At 42.5% G+C, this 27,192-nt stretch overlaps 3 protein-coding genes across 4 annotated transcripts in view; 2 read left to right on the top strand and 1 right to left on the bottom strand.

Moving 5' to 3' along the window:
• The window catches only part of dgkzb (diacylglycerol kinase, zeta b), a 23,259-nt gene extending 17,977 nt beyond the window's left edge, over positions 1–5,282 (top strand). For both annotated transcript variants that reach the window (XM_065956785.1, XM_065956784.1), the window contains exons 31-33: positions 1,648–1,684; positions 1,775–1,874; positions 3,898–5,282. In XM_065956785.1, coding sequence (XP_065812857.1) covers positions 1,648–1,684; positions 1,775–1,874; positions 3,898–4,014 — 254 coding nt within the window. In that variant the 3' untranslated portion in view covers positions 4,015–5,282. The remainder of the gene's footprint in view (positions 1–1,647; positions 1,685–1,774; positions 1,875–3,897) is intronic.
• A 2,687-nt stretch (positions 5,283–7,969) lies between these two features.
• On the top strand, positions 7,970–18,723 carry mdkb (midkine b). Its single transcript, XM_020648870.3, has 5 exons — positions 7,970–8,119; positions 14,634–14,722; positions 15,915–16,088; positions 16,849–17,007; positions 18,169–18,723. Exons 2-5 carry the CDS (start codon positions 14,635–14,637, stop codon positions 18,186–18,188), a joined length of 441 nt encoding a protein of 146 aa, XP_020504526.1. The 5' UTR covers positions 7,970–8,119; position 14,634; the 3' UTR covers positions 18,189–18,723.
• Positions 18,724–19,415: 692 nt separating this feature from the next.
• chrm4b (cholinergic receptor, muscarinic 4b) lies at positions 19,416–26,291 on the bottom strand. Its single transcript, XM_020648869.3, has 2 exons — positions 24,668–26,291; positions 19,416–21,955 (listed from the first exon to the last, which is right to left on the bottom strand). The coding sequence occupies exon 2, from the start codon at positions 21,948–21,950 to the stop codon at positions 20,673–20,675; it is 1,278 nt and encodes a 425-aa protein (XP_020504525.1). The 5' UTR covers positions 21,951–21,955; positions 24,668–26,291; the 3' UTR covers positions 19,416–20,672.
• Positions 26,292–27,192: the final 901 nt, after the last annotated feature.

The following is a 27,192-nucleotide window of genomic DNA, read 5'->3' as shown; positions in this document are numbered from 1 at the left end:
TTAACACAAAATATCTAGATAACGTCAGGAGGACTGCTCCAGATATCCTCCTGACCTGGTTGTTCACACATGCACCTCACAGCGGGAGACTATCCCTGTCAGAAAGGAGGGGGTCGGGGGCGGGTAGGGTCTCCTGAGGTAAGATATGATGTAAAAAAAATTATATGGAAGTAGCTCACTCTGACTTTCTGCAGAATAGATACGAGGAGGCTGGAGGAGAAACCCCGGGTGAAGAGAGAAACATTCAGCTGTTTGTGTTCACACATGACACATGAAGTGTGAACGCTCTATAACAGAACAAAACTTTGTCTTTGGAGCGTGAAGGTCGTCGTTCCCATGATGCACCACGTGTAGATTATGTAAAAATGTTCATTATGTAGTTTGATAATTGAAACAGATCGGTTAGCATGTTTGTCGCTGTGTGTGCAGCTCATCATGTGAAGCATGTTAAACGTCTCAGCCACAGGTGAGCAGCTCTGCAATGTGCCGCCTAATCGTTTTCAGAGTGATGGATGAATTTGAGCTTTCTGCTCCGACACTCAGGGAACAGCGTGTGACCATGTGTTCGTGCAGTTTCATGTTTAGCAGGTTTTTTTTCTCCGTTCAGATTAAATTTGAAACAACATGAAACATGCTCTGAGATTCACTGAAGAAGCAACAACACTGTGGAATAAAATATCTTTATTTGTCATTTTACCAGTACAACGAGATCCGGTCAGTGAGGAGAAACCTTTTTAAAAACAGATAGGAGATTCTAAAAACACGCCACACACATTCTGCAAAAACAATTTCACAACATGTCAATATCTTTAACAAAACATGAAAATATTTCATGAATTCCCAAAAACATTTTGCGTGATGCAAAAAGACCATTTTACTAAACTTAACATTTACAAAACGTACAAATATTTTCATTAAGATAAAAGTTATTTCATAAAACAAGAAATGATGTAACTAAAAAAAACATTTCACAAAACAGGAAAAAAAAATTGTGAAATGCAAAAACATTTAAAAAATATATTGAATGAAATGTAAAAATATTTTTCAAAACATATAAATGACTTAAAACCTTTTCAATAATTATGAAAGTATTTCATTTCACAAAACATGACATTGTTCAAAAGTTATAAAAGAATAGTCCCAAAACATTTTGTAGCATGTGAAAATGTTTCAACAATCACAAAAACATTTAAATATAAACAAAATAAAAAAAAACATGAAAGATTTTCACAAAACACAAGAAAATATAAACAATCTTTTTCAGAAGACATAAAAAAAAATATAAGACCCTTTAAAACATTTAATGAAATGCAAAAAATAAAAAATATCACAAAATATTTTTTTGCATTGTCCAAACGTTTGTACAGTTGACCTTCAGGGCCACCATACTAAACTGCTCGGTTACTTTGTTAGAAAAGTAACCGACGACGTCTTTCAATCTAGTCTGAAAGTGTTTTAACAACTCAGATTAAATAAATAAAGATGAAAAAATGTTTTTCAAAATAAAATGCATCTATAACATCTGATATACTCTTTTATTGTGAAATCTTTTTTTTCAGTGTCCGATACTTTGTTCATCTCAAAGTTTTTTTTAGGTCAAAGGTCAAAGGTCAACAAGTAATTAAAATGTGTCTCTGTTTTTTTCAGTTCCCACTTCTCATCTGGACGTAACAGAGAGAGAGACGTGAGTCCACCTTCAGTTTTTAATCAAATCAAATATTTAATATTTTGTGTTCACGTCTTTAAATGTTCCTCCTGTTTGTTTTTGTGTCAGAGGTGAAACGGCGCTCCATAAAGCTGCCTCCTCCTGTCAGAGGAGCATCTGTCACTATTTGGTGGAGGCCGGGGCGTCGCTCATGAAGACAGACCTGCAGGTACAGATCACACACCTGTAACATGCTTTACATGTTTTCACTGTGAGCGACATTCTCCAGTTGTCAGCTGAACGCCAACGCACCACCCAAGGGACTTGAACGCCACCTACACGGTCTCCAGCTGTCAGAGGACATCAGTCTGATGGAAATAAAACATCAACATACTTACTTATGTTGAAATCTTCTGCAGAGACAAATTTTCTTATCACATGAAAACCAGCGTTAAGACAAGAAAAACAAGTCGAGGTCTCAGGAAAAAAACTGAAATAAACTTGTTAAAGGAACAGTACGTATATTTCACCAGCAGGGGGCTCTCAATCAAAACGTCAATAATAAAAGATAACGACTTCCTTCCCCCCCACCCCCAATGACAATTAACTGAGTTGGCCGTTGTCATAACGACCGGGTGGAACCGACCCAAGAGAGAGAATATGTTTACAGACAACTAATATATCAGAGTATAATTTACATGACGTTTTTATCCCAGCAGCACATACAGCAACAATACAGCAGCTTTCAGTAGCCGCTCACGATTCTTATGCAGCGCTCTGTGACGTAAAATCCGGTGTTTCCACGGCAACGGTAAACATGACTTGTCTGTTATGGCGGCACAAAGACACGTCCCGTTACAACTCTAAAATGAATTGTTTTGTATATTCATTTTTATTTGTGGCCATCATTTGAACAAGAGAACAGTGGATAGAGTCAGAAATCTGAGAGAGAGAGAAAGTGATTGAACGTCATGCGGGACAGGAGCCAGAGACGAGCTGGATTCGACCCCTGGCCCCCGCTTTGAGGACTAACCACTCCGCCACCGGTTCCCGAATGAGGCAATATCTCGAGAAAACAACTGAAAAGTTGTTTCTGTTATTACGGGGCTTGTCCTCTTAGAGCTTCAGTGAAATAAATTCAAATAAGAAAACTTGGACTGATATCGTTTTATTTTGAAAACCGAGAGAAGCCCTGAAACAGGATGATCTAATGTTTAAACTCAATGAACAGTCGTGGTTCAGCGTCCTGCGGTAAGAGGTCGCTCTGCAAGGCGTTCTCAGGCACAGTGACGGCCACCAGCCTGCCCCCCCCCAACCACACACGCACACACATACACACACACACACACACTCTTTAAATGGATCCGCAGCAGTATTTGACCCACTTCTATAAAGTGATTAATGTTGTGTGTCATTGAGAAACCGAGCGCTGCAGGATCCCCGGCCTTCCTACAACGCACACAAAGGCCACCGCTCACCGTCGTCATGGTGAAGCCAGTGGTAACAGGAAGCAGCCCATAATCTGAGTTTTCTCTTCTCCTCAGCAGCCAATGAAAAGAGTTCATGTGTTAGTCAGTAAGTGTGTGTGTGTGTGTGTGTGTGTGTGTGTGTGTGTGTGTGTGTGTGTGTGTGTGTGTGTGTGTGTGTGTGTGTGTGTGTGTGTGTGTGTGTGTGTGTGTGTGTGTGTGTGTGTGTGTGTGTGTGTGTGTGTGTGTTAGTCAGAGTTGGTGAGGAGCCGAGATCCACTGCAGGGTTAGAGACGACCTGAGAGGATTCATCCTCCTCTGTTTATCAATTTAACTTTCTATAATCTACCCATCCAACCCTCCATCCAACTATGTACTAACCATTTTTTGCCCATCCATCAACAGTTTTAGTCAAATGAATTGAAATATTTTAGTACCTTGTACCTTCAATTAAATGTTCCCATTGATCTACCTGAACATCAACATTTTATTTCAAAATAAAAGCATGTATGCATCCAAACAGGAAGTAAAGCACACTAAGCGTGAGACAGAACAAAAATAAAAAAAAAAACACAACAAAAACGTTTCAAAATGCAAAATAAAGGAATTTCTAAAAATGTTAACTAAGCAAGGTTAACTATTGAAACTCTATGTTTCATCACGATTCTAAAATAATAATCGTTTGTCGGTCCTAAAATGAAGATCAATGGGATCCTAATAAAACACTCACAATCTTCATACAACAATCTCCATCTTTAACTCTGTTTGACTCGACGTCTCTTACAGGGTGAAACTCCCAAACAGTGTGCCGAGAAGGCCGATGACCAGGAACTGTCTGAATATCTGGAGAACCGCCAACATTACCAGATGATCCAGAGAGAAGACCAGGAGACGGCGGTCTAGAGTCCCCCCTGTCCGTCCACACCTTCTGTCTGTCTCTGGCTTTCATTTCAGCGACATCTGTTCCCCTCACAAGTTTGCTTTGATCTCCATCAGATAGGGATTCTTCCACGATGAAGGTAGACACACTAACACGAGTAATCCAGCACACATCAGGATCGTTCAGATTGACTTTAAAGTTTTTCTCATTGTTCAAGTGAAGACGACCTGAAGAAGCAACCATGCGAGACGCGTTGTTCTATGTTTTATATGCATTCAAACTTTGAAGTCAATCTGAACATTCCTGATGTGCGCTGGATGACTCTGATCTTAAAGCCTCTAGCTGAACCCCGGATCAGAAGCACGGGAACCAAAACCATCGATCCTCAAACTCTGGATTATTTTCACTTTAATCCCCAAGCTGCTTTCTTCGACCGGAGATGACGCTTGTCATGCTGTGGACGAAGTCTAGTTTGTGGTCTTTTTTTTTTTTCTTTTAAAGCCTCAGTCCTCTGCTGGAGTCCAAACTAAAGAACATAAAACCCTCTGGACACTAACGTGATTCAAACTTCTCTTCAGGCCACAGAGACTCTCAGATCTCCTTCAAACTGCTTTTTGAATGTGTCTTTATCGACTGGACATCAGCGCCCTGACCTCTGTGTTCATGACAAAGACGTGTGAACACAAAGTGCTGCTGGAGTGAAACAACAGCAGCTTTGAGCAAACAGGGACTGTATTCATGCGTCTGCAGCTGAACACCATGGAACTAGAAGCTTCTGCCATATCAGATAGAGCGGCTGCAAAAACGTGTCTTCTTACGAGCTTATAGTGACCTTTTGGATGTATTTGTTTACTCAGCAGAAATAAGTGTTTGTTCAGACTTTGGATATTTAACTAAGACACATGAATTTATCTATTTATGAATTATTTGTAGAGATAAAAACAAGTTTCACTTGTGATTAAACAGAGAAGCGAGTTGTCCTCTGCTTCAGTCTGAATTTTAGATATTTCAGTCAATATATGACAATTTTTTGTAATGTTTTTGTCTGTTACATAACTTAAACGCTGTCAGCAGGATGCTTTCCTTGTGATGTGTATCGACTGTATAAATAGCTGAGATGTGTTGGACACAAGCTGAAGCCTGATTCTGCCAAAGCGGCCTAGTCTGTATTAATTATAATAACATAGCCTTCAGAGTGGCATTGTACTGTCTGATATCAGAGTAATAACTCTTTTTGTCTGGTTTGATCATTTCCGAGTGACCTGCAATAAAGCATGTCAGTTACAGCTTCCTGGAAGGATGATGAAATTATTCCTGAGAGGAAATGTTTGACCAGCAGCTGGTTTCATAATTGGTTAATCTTTTACATATTCATTACATTCTGGGACAATTTTAAAATACTGTAAAATCCAGAATATAAGTCGCACCGGTATCTCTCAGAGAGAAAATAAGTTTTAAACTGTTTTCCTGCGTGACAATTTCTATCGTGTTCAGCGAAGTCTACAGCGTGCAGTTTCTGTGCAGTTCTGTCTGTTTTCACATTATGGAGTTTGCTCTCCTACTAGCTACAGGACGGTCGTCGAGCTCTCAGCCTGCAGGGAAAGTTGTGAGGCACAAACTCCTAGCTTGCGAGTCGAGCTGCCCGACTTCCCACCATTTTCTGTAAATGCGTGATTATGACCTCGTGAGGGAGAAAAGACGTGAAAAAGTAGTGCTGTCAGACTCGTCTGTGTCGCCGTCTTTCCCAGCACGGCGTGCAATGAGCTTTCAGTACACAATGAATGGGGATGGGTTTTTAATCACATCAGGTTGAGGTGATAGTGGCTGCTGCACCCGCGGTAATGACGGCGCATGTATCAGCTTTTTATACTGGTATATTAGTTACACTGGTGTATAAGACGCAGCCAACTTTTAAGAGGCGATCGTGCGTCTGCTAATATGAGGTACCTGGGCCTGGTGTGAGTGCACCCTTAATTACAGTCGGATCAGTGCAATTTTAACTATTTAGGATTTGATTTGAAAACATAACTTTCTCACATTATTCTTCCTTTAATAAATTATATAAGACTGATTCACAAAAAAATGTATATGCCGTAATATACATGCCAGGCCAGTAGTTGGCGGTGTGACTCAACACATGCACACACACACTTCCTTCTACGGAGCGGAGCGGTGAGGTGAGGTGTGAACATACAAAATGTTTACAACATTTTGTGTGGATGGGCGATGAGGTGGGGTTGTTACTGTGAGGCAGTAAATCTACATGTTGCTGGAGAAGCGCTGTTAAGTGTTGCAGCACAAACAGAACTCGGGAGTTGGCCATTGTTGTTGTTGTAGTCCACCTGCTCGTTGTTGGGGCTGTTGACTGGAACTGTAATCCACAGAGGAACTGCACATTGCAAGTTGACATAAACAACGGAAACGTGCCGTTTTTAAAAGGTCTGCACTCTGGAACCCATTTTCAAAACTTTGCAACACCCAATACGCTGTTGTTGTGTAGTCGAACAGGGCAAAACGCAACAAAAGGTAACGGTGTCTGAAACTGGCAATCCAGAGTCATGATGTCTACATTGTATACAGTTACAGAGTTCAAAAGACTGCAAAGATGAGAACTGACAACAACAAAAACACGTGCTGGTGGGACAGGGGACACACACGCTCTCTCTCTCACACACACACACACACACACACACACACACACACACACACACACACACACACACACACACACACACACACACACACTGCTCCCAGCTGCAGACTTTAACAAAGGCTTCCATGCATGACTGAGCCATCAGAGTACCGAGAGAATCTCCTCTGCAGCTGTTCTGCTGCCTGTTAGCCTCCAAGAGGAGAACTTAAAGAGGAGAACAAACTTCTGGTTAACTGAGCAGAACTACATGAACTAAAACTGAGATTTTACACCCGCTATTACAAGAAAGAGCTAAGTACTTCTCTGCTTCGCTTCTTTGCAGATGATTTGGTATTTTTCATTACAAATGAGCTGGAAGTTCTACAAAAAAAAGAGTATCTAAAAATAAGCAAAGGTTAGACATTTATTCCTGTGTGACCAAAATAAATCAGAGTCAGTTTCCAGATAAATATTTATTTATTATTGATCATATAATGCACACAGCAGCGTTTCAGTGGAGAGGTGAACACCAGGAATTTCTGACGACCTTGAACATTTCCAAGTTTAGCAAGTTGTTCTTCATCTCACACCTGCTCACTGTGATTCCACCTGAACTCTAAACAACAAGCAGCTTGCATTGCCTCAGCCACTGTTTGAGTAAAAATGAGCTCATACCTAAACTTCTTAACTTATCAATGATATAAAACACACTCCTTTACATGATTTATTATCTAAAGTAAAATATGCCCCCCACCCCCGCTCATACACACACACACACACACACACACACACACACACACACACACACACACACACACACACACACACACTTCACTACGTGCTAATGGGCTTAGCTTGTTTTGTCCCTCGGGGTATGGATTAAAGGTTGTGATGTTACCATGAGGCTGTTTTTTCAGCATTGTCCATATGCTGTTTACATATTCACATTACTATGAATGTGTGTGCATGTTTAACCTGTGTTTTGGGGACCTCAGCCTGCTTACACACTGACATTATGGGGACCGGCATTATGGAGACAAATAAAAGTCCCTATACTACAAATTGTGAAGTTTAACAGTGAAATATTAGTTAGGGTTAGTGTTTGTGAGTTTGTGTAGTATTGATTGTGTGTGTTTGAGTACATGTTGAACTGATATTGTTGGGACTTAAGCCTGTTCACAAAATCAAATTGTGGGGTGCAACAAAGGTTTACAGGGACATTTTAGGGTTATTACCCAGCAGGCCAATCACAGGGCTTGCAGTAATTACAGCTTCAAGGTTAGGGCAACTTGTTGATATGTTTGGCAGGTTTTGTGCAAGAGAGTGAGAAAAAGAGAGAGAGAGAGAGAAAGAGAGAGGGAGAGTGAGAGATTGAGAGGGGGGGGGGGGGTGTGTTCAAGTGTGTGAGGGTAGGATGTTGCAGCAGGAGCAGTTAAAGGCACCATCAGAAGACAACAACTCCAAAGCTCAACTGGATGCTCCTCTGAGCCCGGCAAGTAAGTTCTTATATTTTCTTCCCTTTCACACACATTTTTAAAAAGCTGTGCACGATTGTTGTGATAATTAGAGGTTTCAAAAGACACAATTTAAAGATCTTAGAGCTGACACCACTAGCTGTTTCATCATTTTCATCAGCAGAAAACTTAATCTGCAACTTTTAAAATAAATGATTATTAATTGAAGTAACTTTTCAAAAGAGATTTAGATACTCAAATGTTTTTATTTATATGACATGATAAAATAATCAACACAGAATTGGATGTGTTGATGCAATTCACAAAGTCAGTTTAAAAATAGGAAAAGAAAGACTTTTATTTTGAAATAGTAAATTGCTAGAATATCAGTCAATTCAAAATGTTCAAACTTCACTTTTATTTTACTTCTGTTATAATTTATAATAAAGAAATTACATTTTCAGATTCCTATATTATCATTGTAGCACTTTGAATATAAACATTTGGATTTAGCATAGTTTAATTTCAGTTTTATCTTTAGAATATCTACTCGTGATGTTAAAGCTGCTGATGAATGAGATGTTCTTTGTCGAGTTCTTTGCCTCATTTTGTCTGAATTTCATTTCTTTATGTATTTTGTTTTTAACCGATTGCCTCAAAAGTCGTGTATATTTGTTACCATCAGTTAGAACGAAGAGATAGTGTTTGTTTATTTCGTTGTTTATAATTTAAAATTGAATGTTTTCAACATTGTGGTCAATAAATATAACTTTAGTAGATTAATATTTCGATGTGCAGATGTTTTGGCTTGTGGCTCTGCTTTACGTTCATATTATTTTCTGCAAACCTTTACATTTAAAAAACAAAGCTGCTTTAAAAACTTCAAACCTGATTTCCATCAATACATTTCCCCATAACTTAAATTAAAGCAGCAGCAAAAGTTCAGTTTCTTACATCAGAAAAATCTTGTTTTGAATTCGTCTTCTTGAAGATGTTTTCCTTCATGATGTACAGTTCCGCTTCTTTTCGTCCTCACAGCAAACAAACCTCATCTTCTGTGCCTTTCGATGTTTACTCCTGCACAACTTTGTGTAAAAAGTCATAATCGAGATCCATATGATTAAACTTTGTTTCATGTCACCGGATGCGACAGTGAACTTTAAGATTCAGGAGGAAGTTCCTCTAAATGTTGTTCCTAGTTTTGAACCAAAGGGAGCATCCCATTCCTTTTCTTCATGCTGAGATCTCATTGTTTTCTTATGCAAATAGGTTTCTATTCAGGGCGGGGGATGGTATGAGGGAGCGCCTAAGACGTGGCATGGAATCTGTGTTATAGGCTTTAGAGAAATGAAACCAGGCTAGAAGAGGCTTTGTTTTGGCTCAATGAATCAGTATTCTTTTGAGGGGAAATCTAAAGAGCTCTTTCAGATGCTGCTTGGCCTCCCCCCCCCACTCCTCCCGTCCTCCTCCTCCCCCCTTCTCCTCCTTCTCTTCTTCATTGATGGAGGACAGACTGGAGGCCTGCTGAGAGCCGGTTCTTTCCTCATAAAAGGCCGCAGGAGGAGCGAGAAGAGCAGGATTTGCTCTGCCAGCTGACATGTGAAAGAGCTCCTTTGCTTTAATGGAGGCCTGAAAGAGGAGTCTGTCATTTCTCAGCACAATAACAACAGAGAGCCAGAGAGGGGCTTTATGGGTAATTGACTCTCTTTTATTTTCAAAGCACAGCCAAGAGTCCGTGCTACATTTTTCTTCTGAGCTGATGCTGCACCCGTGTGATGCTCAACACCAACAGAAGATTTCAACAAACAAGAAAAAGGAGACATAATTCAAAATGTACAAAACAAAAAATAGAACAGAATATGTGTGAGAACAGGAACAATATCTGCATACATTAGCCTACTTTTATAATCCTGATGCTTCTGTGGGTACAATAGTCAGATTATTTGGCTTAAGGGGCTGAAAAGAGAGCAGATTTGATTTGGACTAAATTTGGACCATCTGGCCCCAGCAGACAGGACAAACCGGGCTGGATCACGCTATAGTTCAACATCCAGATCATGACATCTGCAGCATAACATGATGAGATTAGGATGAAAGAACACATCATATATGTTATTTATTAATCCGGGCAGATTTCTAAATCTGAATCTAAAGATGTAAAGAAAGTTTTTTTCTGGGCCTAAAGTGTTCTGGTGGATCGGATGTTAGTCAGAGCTGGATTAGGAAACAATGTCCTTCGATACACATGGAAGTACGACCACAGATTAAAAGTGTTAGATATTGTATTTTATCCCTTTGGTCTACTATTTGTAGTTATTGGAATAACTTCATAGTTTTTTGTTTCTTTGTAGTTATTTTGTGTCTTGCATTCTTTGCGTTTGTTTTGTTGAAGTTTCATGTTGAGCTGTCTCTTTCTTGTTTTTGATATCTTTGTTTTTTGTAATGCTGATAAAATTCCCTCCCCCCTCTACAAATCAGAGAACGACCTCATAGATATCTTTAAAAAAAAGATATCTTAAAAAAAAAAAATCTATTTTGTGTTCCTGAAGTTGTTTTGCATCTCGTTGTACTTTCTTATGCCTTGGATATCTTTGTAGTTGTTTGTAGTTTTCTCAGTTTTCTTTGTCGTTCTTTTGGTTCTTATTAGTTGTTTTTTGTCCCTACGTAGTTGTATTGCACATCCATCCATCCATCCATTTTCTTCTGCTTATCCGAGGTCGGGTCGGGGTGGTAGCAGGCGCAGTAAGTCAACCCAGACTTCCCTCTCCCCAGCAACGATTTCCAGCTCCTCCTGGGGGATTCCGAGGCGTTCCCAGGCTAGACGGGCTATATAATCCCTCCAGCGCATTCTGGGTCTGCCCCGGGGTCTCCTCCCAGTTGGTCGTGCCTGGAAAACCTCTAAAGGGAGGCGTCCAGGAGGCATCCTTAACAGATGCCCAAACCACCTCAACTGCCTCCTTTCAATGCGGAGGAGCAGCGGCTCTACTCCGAGCTCCCCCACGAATGTCCGAACTCCTCACCCTATCTCTAAGGCTGAGCCCAGCCAACCTCCAGGGGAAGCTCATTTCGGCTGCTTGCATCCGCGATCTGATTCTTTCTGTCACTACCCATAGCTCATGACCATAGGTGAGGGTTAGAGCGAAGGTCGACTGGTAAATCGAGAGCTCCCTCTTCGCCACAACGGTCCGGCACAACGTCTGCATTACTGCGTCAATCTCACGCTCCATCCTACCCTCACTCGTGAACAAGACACTTGATACCCAAGACACTTGAACTCCTCCACTTGGGGCAAGGACTCACTCCCCACCCGGAGAGAGCAATCCACCTTTTTCCGGCAGAGAACCATGGCCTCGGACTTGGAGGTGCTAACCCTGATCCCAGCCGCTTCGCACTTGGCTGCAAACCGCCCCAATGCCTGCTGGAGGTCCCAGCTTGAGGAAGCCAACAAAACCACGTCATCTGCAAAAAGCAGAGATGAGATTTTGAGGTCCCCAAACTTGAAACCCCCCTCCCCTCGGCTGCTCCTTGAGATCCTGTCCATGAAGATCACAAACTGGGAACGTGCCAACACGCACTGGGAATACAGCTTCCACTTTGGTCATACAGGGACCGGATGGCTCATACCAACGGCCCCGGGGCCCTATATTCCTGCAGTACCCACCACATGATCCCCCGAGGGACACGGTCAAAAGCCTTCTCCAAATCCACAAAACACATGTAGACTGGTGGAGCAAACTCCCATACTCCCCCAAGAAGCCCTGCGAGGGTAAAGAGCTGGTCCACTGTCCCACGTCCGGGATGGAATCCACATTGTTCATCCTGTATCCGAGGTTCGACAATCGGCCGGAGCCTCCTTTCCAGCACCCTAGAGTAAGCTTTCCCCGGAAGGCTGTGAAGTGTAATACCCCGATAATTGGAGCACACCCTCCGGTCCCCCTTTTTGAAAATGGGAACCACCACACTGGTCTGCCACTCCACATGCACTGTCCCAGATTTCCACGCGACATTGAAAAGGCGTGTCAGCCAAGACAGCCCAACAATGTTCAGAGCCTTTAGCATCTCAGGGCGAATCTCATCCACACCTGGCGCCTTGCCACTGAGGAGCTTTCTAACTACCTCAGTGACCTCTGCCAAGGTTAGTGGAAAAGGCTTCCCCTGGGTCTTCAGACTCTGCCTCCTCTTCAGAGGACGTGTTGTCTGGGTTCAGGAGTTCCTCAAATTATTTCTTCCACCGCCCAACAATGTCCCCAGTTCGGGTCAGCAGTTCTCCACCCCTACTGATAAAACCTGGGGCAAGCCCTGCTTTCCCTTCCTGAGCCGTCGGACGGTTTGCCAGAACCTCCTTGAGGCCAACTGAAAGTCCTTCTCCAAAGCCTCCCCGAACACCTCCCACACCCAGGTTTTTGCTTCCGCAACCACTGAAGCCACAGCCCTCCGAGCCACCCGATACCTGTCAGCTGCTTCCAGAGACCCCTGGGCTAACCAAGCCTGAAAGGCCTCCTTCTTCAGCCTGACGGCTTCCTTCACCACTGGTGTCCACCAGCGGGTTCTAAGGTTGCCGCCACAACAGGCACTGGCGGTCTTCTGGCCGCAACTCCGCAGCTTCTACAATGGAGGCTTTGAACATGGACCACTCGGACTCCATGTCCCCAACCTCCCCCGGGATGAGGGAGAAGTTCTTCCTCCAGGTGTCCCCACATGAGCGTTGAAGTCCCCCAGTAGAACTACAGAGTCCCTAGGCGGAGCCCCTTCTAGGACCCCACCTAGAGACTCCAAGAAGGCCGTGTACTCTGAGCTGTTAGGTGCATATGAACATAAAACAGTCAGAGCCAACCTGAAGTCGCAGAGAGGCATAAATGCAACCTGAAGTCGCAGAGAGATGACCCTCTCGTTCACCAGGGAAAACTTCAACACAGCGGCGCTCAGCCGGGGGCTTGTGAGTATCCCCCCACCCGCCCGGCTCCTCTCACCCTGGGCAAATCCAGAAAAAGAGAGAGTCCAGCCCCTCTCCAGGAGTTTGGTTCCAGAACTGACGCTGTGCGTAGAGGCGAGGCCAACTATGTCTAGCTGGTAGCGCTCCACCTCCCGCACCAGCTCCGGCTCCTTCCCCGCCAGAGGTGACGTTCCACGTCCCTAGAGCCAGTCTGCGCTGCCAGGAATCAGAATGCCCAGGCCTCAGCCTACGCCTGCCACCCGGCTCTGCATGCACCCTACCCCCATGCCTCTCCCTGCGGGTGGTGGGCCTACAGGGCAGCGGCTCCATGTGGTTGTTTCGGGATGAGCCCGATCGGGCCCCATGGAGGAAATCCCGTCCACCAGACTCTCGCCTTCGAGCTCCCCCCTAGGTCTGGCTCCATTGGGGTTCCCCGGTTTCCCTCTTCCGGGCGAGGTGGCTTGCTCCAATGTATGCCGCTTCATCATGTTATTGTAGCTATTAGTTGTCTTTCTGTCATTGTATTGCACTTTGTTATTATCTGTTTCTTTTTGTAGTTTCCTTGGATTCTTGGCAGTTTGTAGTGAAAGTGCTCATCTCTTTTGTTCTTTTGAACCTCTTTGTTGTTGTTTTATGTAGATAATTTTTTCACTTTTTGCAGGTGTTTTGCATTCTCTAATTAGATTTTGGATTTATCTTCATAGTCTCTCATTGAAAGTGTACTTACTTAGCTTGTTGTTGTTTTATGTTTCTTTGTAGTTGTTAATGATTCTTGGTAGTTCTTTGGTAAATGGACTTGAGCTTGTTTATTTCTTTTCTAATCTTCTGACTCCTCCAAGCACTTTGACACCGCAGGTCACACCTACACATTCACACACTGACGGTAGAGGCTGCTGTGTGAATTGTTTTTAAAAGTCTACGTTTGTTCTTACTCTGTCTCTGGTCATTTTGTCTGCTTTGCCGTCCTTTCGTGTTCCTTGGTTGTTTTTCGTTGTGGCTGTTTACATTTCATGGTTGTGGTTTTGAATTTATTTGAAAGATTGTTTGTTGTTTCTTTGTCATGTTTAATTTCCTGCTTTAATATTTGTGTCTATACTGACATTTAAGGTCTTTATCTGGCTGTTTGCATTGTCTCGTACTGGTTTGTTGTATCTTTGTGGATGTTTCGTCTGGTTGTGGTCATTGTACGTCTTGTTGAAGTTCTTATCTCTCTTTCTAGTTCAGTTGCTCTTTGTGGTCGTTTGCGTGTTAATTTGAAGTCCTTTTGTTTGTCTTTGTCACCCTTTGGTTTCTCTTTGTGATTGTTACTCGTGTCTCATTCTCGTTCAAGGTTTGCTTGTTGTTCTTTGGTGTTTCTCTTTTGGAACCTGTGATGTCAGACTGTCAGCCATGTTGATATGTTTTGTAAATGTTTAATCCTAATAAAGTAGTTGAAAACAAAATAAACATTTGAACTTTGACCCCCTCTCCATGTCAGGGGACTGAGTAATTATTTCCTCTATGCTGCCCCTGGTGGCTGCTGGGTGTTAACATCCTACTCATTGGTTTTACTTTAGACCTGGATGAATCAGGATCATCCTTTAATGTATCCCAGTAAAGACCTCCATGTTTTTGTCTCTGCAGAATGCGAGGTTTGTTCTCAATGACGCTGCTGCTGCTCCTGGCCCTGACGCTCTCCACCGAGGCCCACAAGCGACCCAAAGGTCACAAAGGTGAGACTTTCAAACCAGAACAAATTCATCTTTATTTATTTCTGACACATCAGTTAACTCCCATCAGTTCACTGGCGGTACATTTAACATCATTTGTACTGAAAAACTGCCAAAAACTGAGAGACAACTGACCCGATGTTCAATCAATCAATCTTGATTTGTCTAGTGCCAATTCATAACATTTGTTATCTCAAGACACTTTAGAAAAAGCAGGTGAAACCTTACTCTGATTTTTCGCCCAATGTGTTTGTATTCTAAGGGGAAGGTTTTCAAAATGTTTGGTAGTAGTTTAAAACAATACAGTACTGAAATGTGCTTTTCGTCTTGTTTTTCTCTTTTTGTTTTGTATTTCTTTGCTTTTTGAAACATCTCATGGAATCTTGTAATACTGTACCTCTTAATGGTTTTCGCACTCTGTGAAATGTCTTTGCAGTAGACCTTCAGGGCCACCATACAGCAGGAATGTTACATAAAGTTTAAAGATGTTCTGAACACTTAAACAAAGTATTTTGAGCTTGACAAGACAAACTGATATTCTTCAGAAATATGAAGAATTTTAAAAATGCCCCAGTTAATGTCACTGAACAATCCTGCCTCACTTACTGAGTTACGTGATGTTCGGAGTGAAGCTCCGACCTGACGATCAATTTTAACAATCAGGGCATCCAGTTCTTCCAGTTTGGATGCAAATAAGTCACACATTTATCATCTTTTATCTTTGACGTTTAAACAACTTCACTGGGGACAGTGAATGGAAGCTTGTAATTGGCCACTTTCATACCACTTTAAAGCTGTTTTTACCTCCTGAGAGGTTTGGCTGTGACTTCCCAATAAACCTTCAAATACAGAAACTTTCTTTCTTTAAAACAACCTTTAATCTCAGTTTAACACGTTGACAAAAAAGGAGGAGTCATGACATCACAACACGGTTAGAGCACATAAGAATCCAGAATGAATCTGCTGTCAAACCGCAGACAAATAAGAATATATGTACATGTAAAATATTAACAGATTCAGACGAGAACTTTTAAACTTTTATTTTGAAATCAGAGTATTGTTCTTGTGCCTGTAAAGCTGATTTTAGGAGTTCTTCTTCACATTTAAAGGTTAAATTCTGCACAAAAAATCATTCTGTGTGTTTACTCATTGCAGACTTGACTGGTTTATATTTTGTGTCGTCTCTTCTCTTCAGGTGGTAAACACGATAAAACCCGGCCCATCTCAGAGTGCTCTCCTGCAGAGACTCAGTTCGGGAAATGTGTCCCAGAACAGGGGGACTGTGGAGAGGGTCTGAGAGAGGCCACCTGCAAAGACAGCACTGACAAGATCCACTGCAAGATCCCCTGCAACTGGAAGAAGGACATCAGTAAGACTGCAACACAAACTGCAATAAAGCATCAGCAGATTGACTATACACATTTATATGGGCAGTGATTAAACAGCAACCTCCAGTGAAGTGTAAAATCCTGCAGTTCCTTGAGTGTCCACTATAGGGTGGCTGCAGAAGCACAGGAAGTCACATACACACCCATTCTAAAAAGCCTGTTTTTACAGCAGAGATTAACATGTTTACAGCCTGGTTCAAAAAACCAAATAGGTCTGATTAGCCCATGTCTCAATTGGCACACACTGTACGGGGGGTGAATGTTTTGATGACTCATCAGTTTTGATTTGATGAAGGATAAGAGTTATTCACAATAAGGCGTGTAGCTGACCTGATTGACAGGCGGGCGCGGTGTAACGGTTTGTCAGGAGTCCTAAAACCCGCCTCAGCTCCAACTCTCAGCCTGTCCTTAGGTTGACTGAAAGTTAGGCTGAGACAGCATTTCCAGTATGGAGACCGCCATCGATGGGACTCCAGCGCCCCCTGCAGGAACATACGGGGGACCAATAATATTTACATTCTGTGGTTGTGATGATCTTTTGCAGCTGTTTGTGTGGGTAGTCTCAGTAAAACATGTTTCAGGGAGAAAGAAATTCTTACAGCAAGTCACAGATTGAGGATTTAAAAGAACTTGTCAAACTCTCTCACAGTGACCTGCACGTTCAGAGACCTCCAGATGTCAAATGTTTTCATTGTCTCCACATTAGCAGCATCAAAGGTAACTGCTGCATTTCTCCCTCAGATGACTGTAAGTACAAGTTTGGCCCATGGGGATCCTGTGACGCCACCAGCAACACCAAGAGCCGGTCTGGAACGCTGAAGAGGGCGCTGTTCAACGCTGAGTGTCAGACCACGGTCAAGGTGTCCAAACCCTGCTCCCCTAAAGTCAAGCCGACCAGAGGTGAGACCTGAAAGAACTTGAAACCTCTGTATGAATCCTGAGGTGGAGTTTGGGAGTTACGAGCTCCCGCTGTGATTAATCAAATATTTCTGATTCTGTTAAATGAAGTTAAATTACTCATTAAACTTTTACAAAACATGTTTGCGCAAATCAAACGACACTCAGATAAAAGAAGATCTCAGCAGATTCTCTTGAATTTAGACGTTTAAACATATTTTAAATTTAACTCAATAAATGTAATGATTCATCATATGTTCATGACCTCAGTGTCAGGGGCATGTCCAGACTTTCTTAACTGGGGTGGCCCACCTGAAGTTCTGACTAATGCAGAGGTTAGTGGGCACATGCATGCAAATGAATAAAAATGTTTAACCCTTTCTATCCCCACAATGATCTGGACTGTAAGTAACACAATTTGGGAACATATACATCTTTAATTTTTTAGGGGCTCAAAGTGCAAAGTCAGAATTTAAAGTACTTGAAAACGTTGCATGAAAACTTTTGTATGCTGTCTAAACTGCAAAAATACAGTTAATGGCACTTAAGTCCATTTCTCATTAGACCGTGTAGACGACTTGTTCTTCAGGAATTTTTATTGAAGGAGTGAAGTATTTAGTTACAACTTAAAGTCATATCATTAGCCAGAATAGCTGATTTTTAATTAAGTCCCACCACTGATCAGGCAAATAGCCAATTGTAGATTTAGCTTTTGGGGTAGCACCTGGGGGGGCAATCAGATTTCAAGGGGGACCCATGCCACCCCTGGCCACCGCTCTGCACACGCCCCTGCTCAGCGTATCTGAAGTTGAATAATTAAGAAATCAGAAAGAAAAATCATCTTTTAGCTTCTCTTCGAAGCTGCAGCCTTCCATTGATCATTTCATTCACTACTTATCTTACAGATTGATATTTTAATGTAAATCGTTGAATGGCCCATTGGAGTAATGGAGGTGTGTTATAGTAATATCTCAGGCTGTGGGGGATGTGCCAAATGTGAGATCTGTTCATGGGGACCAGATAAATCCTGCAGAACCTCCTGCTCATAAATAAACCTTCAGTACGAGTCTTTAATTAGAGGTTTGACTTTCTGTGATCGACTGATGATGTCTGAATCTAATGATCTCATAACTATATAACTCTATATTTCTCTTCGTCCTCCAGGAGACAAGAGGTCAAACTGAAGAATGAAGAAAGGGCTCAGAAGACGGCAGGATTTCCTCCCTACTCCTCCAGCTGAAAAATCTTCTTCTTCTTCTTAAAAAATAAAAAACCGAGAGACTCCTCTGAAGCACACCAACCATTTTTGATTCATGGCATCTGCCTTCTTTTTCCAATTGTGATGATTTCCTGTTCTTGTGTTTTATTGGAGTTAAAGTGTGGGCAGCTTCTCCAGCGTCCTCCCGTTAGATAATGATTCAATAATAATGATCCTTGTTTAGCTCCTAGTTTTTTTAACATAAATGTGGAGATAGTTCGAAAGGTTTTGAGCGTAGTTTGAGTTAAATTAACGTTCAGATATGAGCGCTCTCTTTGTAGTCCCGTCCAGACGATCGGAGAGTTTAGAATCACCTTAAAAAAAATGTAAAATAAATTAACCAGCATGGAAAAAGAAAAAAATCCTCTATGAAATCTATTTTTTGAAGCGTAGATTATTGACTTTACAGGATGACTCTTGTACAAATGAACAAATTAAATATTGTACATTGTTTTGGTGAAGACTGTGTGTGCGTGTGTGTGTGTGTGTGTGTGTGTGTGTTCTTTTTGTAGGCACGAGTCTGAGTGCTGGTGGTTTCAGCACGAATGCTGAATATCACTGCAAATACTCAAATCTTAATAAGTGTATTTGTCTGATTTTAGGTCAAAAATACTTTATCATTACACTTACATTACATCATTACAATTACACTTATCATGAGCAGCATAAACCTGTCCAGATAAACATCTTATTAAGATACAAAAAAGCTAAAACATAAGACCTGAGTTGCTTGTAGTAATTAAAAAATATCTGCCAATACAGCGATAACATTTAACTTCAGTGTCTGTAAATTAATTTAGATCATTCCGCTCTTCCGCTCGAGACACTTAAAGGAGCAGTATGTAACTCTGACACCTAGTGTTTAAAATGGGTACTGCAGTCCAGTCTAAACATTGGAGAGAGCTGTCTCCCCTCGCCCTGGTGTCTGATAATATAGTCAGGTCGTTTCATCATTTCATTCACTACATATCTTACAGAGTGATCCTTTAAGTTAAACTTCTTTGCTGCATTGGCAGATATTTTTTACATAACACATGAAATTCTTTTCTTTTTCTAAGCTGGTGATGTTATCTGGAGCCAAGACAAGCACAAGCTAACCACAACACAAATTACACTTCTTGTGTCAGTTTGAAGCAGATTGCTTACAATTAAGGAAAGTTTGAATAACTTTATTGTTAGTTTTCGTAACGTTTTCTCTCGATGTTCCTGGTCAACTTGGTTGAGAAAGCAGCAAGGAGATTTGTTAAGAGAGCTGTCAATCATGATGTCACATTTGTTTGATTTTCTATAAAAAATGGATGGAAACAAAACTTCACTTGGACATAAATCAGCATGATATTAACTAACCATCACGACATAATCCAGGGTTGAAATAGATTTAAGCAACGTTTCTTTTAAGTTCATGGTTTGACTCATGTCCCATCTGTTAACATAGTCAGAAGGGAGAGCTCTAATGAATATGCCTTCACTCCCAGGTGGCTGTTAACGCTAACAGCTAAGAGATATTCTGTTGTGTTGAAACCAAGCAGCAACTTCCAGTGTTGGAAAGTAAAGCCAATACATTAGAGTTTAAAAAAAAACTGCAGTTTCTCCAGTGTCCACTAGAGGCTGTCTCCTGCAGTGAGTCAGTCCCCATAGAGCCACATGTTAAAGTGCCCAACTTTACAGCTGCAGTTCGTCCAGTGTCCACTAGAGGCTGTCTCCTGCAGTGAGACAGTCCCCATAGAGCCCCATGTTAAAATGTACAACTTTACAGCTGCAGTTCCTCCAGAGTCCACTAGAGTCTGTCTCCTGCAGTGAGTCAGTCCCCATTCTACAATTCTACAATTCTACAATCCTACAATTGTAGAAAGTGGAGTCCCCATAGAGCCACATGTTAAAATGTCCAACTTCACAGCCAGGTACAAAAACGGTTTTGGTCTTTAGAGCTCATTTCTCTCTTCATGACGACTGTATGGGCTGAATGTTTATAAAACTCACCTTTAAGCCTTATTAAACAGGTGATTACACATTTGCATAATTGGGTGCGTGGCTAAGTTTGTGTGTTATAGCCGTTTTCCAGGAGGTTCTAGGTCCGTCTCAATTCCTCCTCTTTACCTAATTTCCCTGTAGAATTAAGATCAATCTGTTAAAAGACAGAAAGTCAGTTTCAAATAGGGCGACCACCATCGATGGGTTTTATATCGTCTCAGAAACCAAAGGGTGGCATCACAGAGACTACGTCCATGTTTCATACAGTCTGGTTCAAACATAGCTTGAATGTTAAGTCATTACAATGTTTCAAATAAATGTGTTAGAGGTAAGACGTCTGGTGTCAGGTGATCATTGGAATCCACAAAGACAGAGAATCATGCTCCCTCGTCTGAGCCGGTCTGATCCATCCTCCTTGCACGCTCTGAGGGTCATGTGATCAGTGCAGCTTCCTGCTGCGGCAGCACAGGAGGCTGCAGAAGGTTTTCCTGAAGGTGACGTTGCACAGGGCGTAGCAGGCGGGGTTGATGGCGCTGTTGACATAGCAGAGCCAGTACCCGGTTGTCCACAGGAACTCTGGGATGCAGAAGTGACAGAAGGCGGCGATGATCGCCATGACATTGTTTGGTGTCCAGGTAAGGATGAAGGCTAGCAGGATGGCCAGAATGGTCTTGGTGACCCTCCTCTCCCTCGCCATGACTCGCCGCCTCCGCCGCTCCTGAGACCTGAAGCTGGGACAGGCGGAGAATGCCACCGAGGCCGACCTGTGGAGGTCCATGATTGATGACGAGTCGTTCTTGTGTCTGTGACACGGCGGAGAAAGTGGAGACACATCGGGCTCTGACTGATCAGTTGGACTCCTGGACGCTCTCTGGTTCTTCCTGTGCTTCGGTGTGCTGGACTCTGATTGGTTCAGAGACACTTCAGAGTTGGGGTCACTGGTCACCAGGCTGCGTCGTTTCAGGAGGAAGTCTTTAAAGGATGGACTGGCCCTCCTGAGCGGGCCTCGCTCTGATCTGAGTGCGCTCAGTCGGCTCTGGCTGGCCACAGACAGGCGGCTGTACAGACCGATCATGATGAACGCTGGCAGGTAGAATGAAGGAAGTGTTATCGCCAAGGTGACTGCGGGGCTGGCAAGGAGCTGGGTGTAACACAGTCCGTCAGGGACCACACGGTGCCCCCCAGACTTTTGCCAGCACAGGATGGCGGGGGCCCAGAGCACAAGGGACAGTAGCCAAGCGACGCCGATCATCATGCCTGCCATCTTGCCTGTCCGTCTCACCGGGTAGCTGAGGGGGTGTGTCATGCACAGGTAGCGGTCAAGACTGATAATGAGCAGGTTCATGACAGATGCGTTGCTCACTACGTGGTCTACCACCAGCCACAGGTCGCACATGGCGGCCCCCAGGGGCCAGTGTCCCCGCAGCAAGTACAGCGTGTACAGGTTCATGGACATCAGGCCCACGATCAGGTCGGCCACCGCCAGGCTCAACAGGAAGTAGTTGTTGACCGTGCGCAAGCGACGGTTCACCTTGATGGACAGGATCACTAGCGTGTTGCCGAGGACGGTGACGATGCTGAGGGAAGCGGTTACTATGACAATGATCGTCAGCTGAGCTGTGGTGTATGGACACGATCTGATCAGAGGCTGACAGGTGACGTTCACACAGGGGCGGAGCAACATGGAGGTGTTCAGATGGTCAGTTGATCCCGCCATGTTTCCTGTTGAACACACACACACACACACACACACACACACACACACACACACACACACACACACACACACAATATTAGCCACTTTAAGCATAGCTAGCTTAAGTCTTCTACAACTGTTGGTAGGAGTGTTGCATTGTGGGAAATGTAGGCAACAGATCTGAATCAAAAATGTGACATTTCCCGAAATCTGAGTCTAACGGACGTGGATTAGGGCTAGACAACCAACCACACTCACATTCACACCTACAGGCAATTTAGAGTCAGCAGTTAACCTAACGAGCATGTCTTTGGACTGTGGGAGGAAGCTGGAGAACCCGGAAAGAACCCACACATGCATGGGGAGAACTCCACACAGATGGGGATTCAAACCAGGAACCTCCTCACAGTGAGGCAGCAGAGCTAACCACTGTACCACTCATTATTCATTTCTCATGTCTGGCATTAACCCTCGTCCGTAGTTTCCAGCTTTATTAACACTAGAACTGCCAAGACTGTCTGACGGATGGTTTGGGTTTTTATAATACAAATAACTCTTCTTTAATAAAAACTACGAGCCTCTCATCCTATGACGTTTCTTAAATATGTGTCCTGTATGTTTTCTGAAGCCTATGTGTAACTAAAATAAAACACACAGATTTCTGAGCGTTTATACCCCTAACCGCCGCCGCCTTCATATTGACGGAAGTTGAAAATGATATATTTCCCTGGATTGTTTTCACGCGTCGTTTTAATTTTTTTTAGTTATTGTTTCTATTTATAGACTTCATATATATGCGCGGGAATTTAACAAAGAGCGTCAGATAGATAGGATATACAATTAGATAGATAGAGACCATAGACAGATAGATACAAGCAAGCACCCTGTGAGTGGGAAGTGCACCGTAATGGTTGAGCACTTTTGCAGCAGGTTTGTGCATTACGTGCCGCGGCGCTGTCCAAGTTGCCGATCATTCATTTGTTCATCTGTTTGTTTGTTCTTCAATGCATCTGTTATGGATTTCTGCAGTTATTTTTGTAGGCTATATAGTTTGTCATGCCCATAGATAGCCGTGTTTTTGTTGTTGTTGTTTTTGCCGTGCGTGTGTTGTTCAATCATTTCCTTTATGTCGGGGAAACAAACCCAGTTGCAGAGAGGAGGAGGAGCATCGGTGTTTATCTCTTTATTTGCAGTGTTTTTATTAAAATGCATAGCATAATATAGCAAGCAATATAATAGACTAAAAGTTCTGTATGTTTCATTATTGTAGAATGTGTTTTAGCAACGGGAGCAGCAGTAAAAAACTGTGCACTAAAAAAGCCGACAGATATTGTAAATTAACATGCAACATTTAAAAGGTTACCAATCCTGCCTTATGCTGATAGCCTATTTGGTTTGTAGATAAAAGTAAGCTGTATTTAACTTCATCAAAAAAATGCATCATTTGTTTTCTTTTGAGCACAAACAATTAAATTTGCATATGCCTTCTGACAGACGGCTGCGGCGCTTGGAGGGGGGTCTAGAATGTTGGTGGACCTAGTGTTAAAGAGGAAGAAGAGGATTGAAGTGATCTAAAGCTTTGTCAGAATATTAGTGGCGGAGGGGCCCAATGTAAGATCTGTTCATGGGGAACAGAAACCCTGAAAACGTTCCTGGTTACATCAGCTTTTAAAAATGTTTTGTTCCTGTCAACGACCACAAGAGGGCACCAAACTATAATAAATAAATCCTACATTGTTGTTGTTTTTATTAAGAATTAATAAAAAGTGACTTTACAGGAAGAAGCATTATATTCTGAACAATCCTGAAGCAAGAAATCCTAAAAAGAAAATTATAAAAATTATTTTTAAGTCTATATTTGAATATTTCTATTTGTGTATGTACATTTTTATCTCCACTTATATTCGTGTAAAGCACACTGAGCTGCCTTTGTGCATATAAAACACTTTTTCTTTACACTATTAATAAAGTTTCCTTCCCTTCAATTAAAGAAGACGTCATTGAAGATGTGATTAATTTTTTGTTATCAGTGTGTAGAAAGTTTATATTTCACCTCTTTTAGCCATTTAAAATGATTGTTGTGTGTGCATGTTAATCACTTTGCCTTGAAAAAGTTGCCTTTTGTGCAGTTAGTTTTGAAAGACAGATTAAAACTGTTATAAGAGATTAAATAAAATGTAAATCTTTGCAATGCAATAAGAGTAAATCATAAATAAAGTCCAGAAATGTTTCTAACTGGGATTAAAAAATGATCTTAATTTCCTTAGTTTTAAAGGAGCAGTGTGTAACTCTGACCCCTAATGTTTAAAACAGGTACTGCAGTCCAAATTCTTAACACTGAAGAACATTAAAACCGCGAGCAAACCAGAGCATTCAGGACCAGAATCTAAAGTTAGAAGGAGGACATACTGGCTGCTGCATTGTTGTCAGAGAAGCCAGCACTTCAACACAGCATGTTTCCTTAATGTCTGATCATATAGTAAGCTCACTTTATCACTTCGATTCATCTTACTGTTTGGACCTGTAAATAGAATCATTGCTGTTTGTTTCTTTCAACAACCACTAGAGGGCACCAAACTTCAGTAATGAAATCCAAAGTCACATTACATTGTTGTTGAGATTTGACTTTACCGAAAGAAAAAGAAACTTCTGATCATGTGAAATTGAAAAGAAAATCAACGCTGGCAACATGAAGCAAAAAAAAGAGTGTCATCAGAGGTGGATCGAGGAAAACGTACCTGCCAATATTTGACCTGAAGGTCTCAGTCCAGCTGTTTGTCCTGCAGCTCTGCGATCACTCTTCGTTGTCTTCGTCTGCTGTGAGTGCTTCTGATCATCAGCAGCCGTTTATAAGCAGAGGAGGAATCCCTCGTCTGTTCTTCATCACAGCGCTCCTCCTCCTCCTCCTGAGCAGGTCCCATCAGCTGCGGCCGGACCTCCTCTGATTGCTCTGCTTCATGTGGGATGTAATGACACATAACTCTGAGAATAGACAGAGCTCTGCTTCCATTACTTGCCGCTTTATTGGTTTAATGGAGAGGAACATTTACAAACACAGGCGGAGGATTTTACTGTCTGTTTATCTGCAGGCTGGAGGAAGACTTTAGACCCTCTATGGCAGTAAAAATACCAAAACTACACCCTATAATAACTCTGTTAAAGGTTCTACATTCATTCATTTTCACATAACCACGAGTCATGCATGAGTTTAAACGCAGGAGTTCAGGGTTTCACTTTGCTGATAATGTTCAGTTTCTGAATGTCAACGTTTGATCTACAGGCAACTGGACTCGAAGATCTTCAGACATTTCACCTCTCCTCTGAATGTACTTAACCACGTCCAGTTGCCTTTGGTTCAAGCTTCGATTAACCATGACCTCCACCTCTACCTGCAGCAGGTAAACAGACTGTAACGTCTGCAGCAGGTAAACAGCCTGTAACGCCTGCAGCAGGTAAACAGGCTGTAAGGCCTGAGGTGCAACAGAAAGAAATCCCCTCTGAGTACTCGAGTTTGATGCCAGTCACAGACTGACATCTTCACTGAGATCCGAAGCTGCTGGACGATGAAGTCCTGGATCAGTTTTCGCAGACTGGATGTTGTGACGGAGTGTAAACGCTGTGAGCGATGATTTAACACATTCAGCTCGCTGTGATCTGAAGTGTTTGTGGAGCAGAGAGCGAGCGTTCAGCCATGAAGTTCAGGTTTGAACATCTGTACGACTTTTATATTAAATAGAAGATAAAGGCGACACTGAGCAGACTTCATCACACTGTCAGCTCTCTGAACTCTTTGAAGACGAACACCTCACAAAGACACATCAGGCTGACTTTATGACGTTATGTAAGTTTGAGTGTCTGAAAAGGTCACAGGCATCATCGAGTTTAATCTCTGAGAAAATCTTTACAGCTTTTTTATTGGTAAAGAAAATAAAAGATTTTTTTGTCTTTTCACATTTTTAGTTTGTCACACATCCACTAGGGGGGACAGAATCATTACAAATCTTGAATGTGAGTTTTAAAGTTTTCACGTCTAATAAAGGAAAAATGTGCCTGATTGGATCAAACGACATCCACACTTGTTGCTTGGAGCCTGCAACGATTTAAGAAGTAATTTCATTTTTTTAGAGGAAGGATGTGACTTTTTGATCCAGTAGGTGTCGCCCTTGAGCTCCAGCATGAAATAAAAACAAACTACTGTTAGGCCACACCTCCTCCATAGTGAAGCCTCCGCTCTCCTCCAGAGAAACACCTCCAACCCCCCTTCACTCACGTTTGCACGAAGGAGTTGAGCGCAAGCAGCGGACAAAGACATTTTTATTACGACTTTCATCTCAAATCCTTCGATTGTTTTTTTACCTTCCACTCCGCCGTAGATTAATTACAATGAGGCGTCAGGTACGGAGTACCAACAGATGTGAACAGTTTCTAAAGTTAAAACCAGAAATAAAGAAACAGCTGATCGTGTGAATAATGGAGTCTTTGGTTGGACGCCAGAAAAACTGTCAAAGCTCTTTAATTACATCACGTCTAAAAGTCAAAGCAGAGAATCACTCGCGCTGTACAAACTGCAGAGCGGGGGGGTGGGGGGGTGGGGGGACCTTTGATATAGTCCAGGTGTTTCATTTTTACAGGTGCTCAGTTCATCATTCACAGGAGGGGGGCGGGGCGTAATATAAACCCCCCTGAACACCACTCCCCCCAATCAATACCCCAATAAAACACACACACACACGAAACAGACACGAGCTCAGCTGCACGCCGTTTTTCAAAATGTTCATGAATCAAGTAAAGTCAGGAGGAGCATTCAGATCACCTGTCACGTGCTGTCAGTCAGCCGGGTCGCCGTGGAAACCAGACCTCAGCTGCAGGACAGGAAGTTTAAATAATAAAAAACAAAAACAAGTAACCAGCTGTCCTCCAATCACACAGTGTCTCTGCAGAGCTGTCGGCGGGGCTTTAACTCTGCCTCTACCTCATAGGTCCAAAGTAACCCCTCCCCCTTTCACATACACATCACTGTCAGTGTGCGTGCGTTTGTGTGTGTGAAGCACACGTGAAATAAAAAAAAGTAAAGCAGCATCTGTACACTCGCTCGCTCTCACAGGAAAAAAGGAGCACTTTATCCAAAAATTCAAGTTATTTTCTTCTGCATGACTTTAAAGGAGGAAAGGAGATGGGCGGGGTCATATGGGTCCAGGGGGGAGGGGCTTATTCCAGCACAGGAAATGAACAAGGCGTCACTTCAGGTGTTTCAGGTTTAGGG

This window comes from Labrus bergylta, chromosome 7, assembly GCF_963930695.1.
Source record: "Labrus bergylta chromosome 7, fLabBer1.1, whole genome shotgun sequence".
Classification (NCBI taxonomy): Eukaryota; Metazoa; Chordata; class Actinopteri; order Labriformes; family Labridae; genus Labrus; species Labrus bergylta.
The sequence above is the reverse complement of the archived record's forward strand: the minus strand, read 5'-3'. Positions and strand labels throughout refer to the sequence as shown.

Excerpts from the sequence above, each read along its gene's own strand:
- mdkb (XM_020648870.3), top strand. The coding sequence starts at position 14,635 with ATGCGAGGTTTGTTCTCAATGACGCTGCTGCTGCTCCTGGCCCTGACG. Across the intron at positions 14,723-15,914 it reads GCGACCCAAAGGTCACAAAG|GTGGTAAACACGATAAAACC; the intron begins GTGAGACTTTCA and ends TCTTCTCTTCAG. Across the intron at positions 16,089-16,848 it reads CAACTGGAAGAAGGACATCA|ATGACTGTAAGTACAAGTTT; the intron begins GTAAGACTGCAA and ends TTTCTCCCTCAG.
- chrm4b (XM_020648869.3), bottom strand. The coding sequence starts at position 21,950 with ATGGCGGGATCAACTGACCATCTGAACACCTCCATGTTGCTCCGCCCC.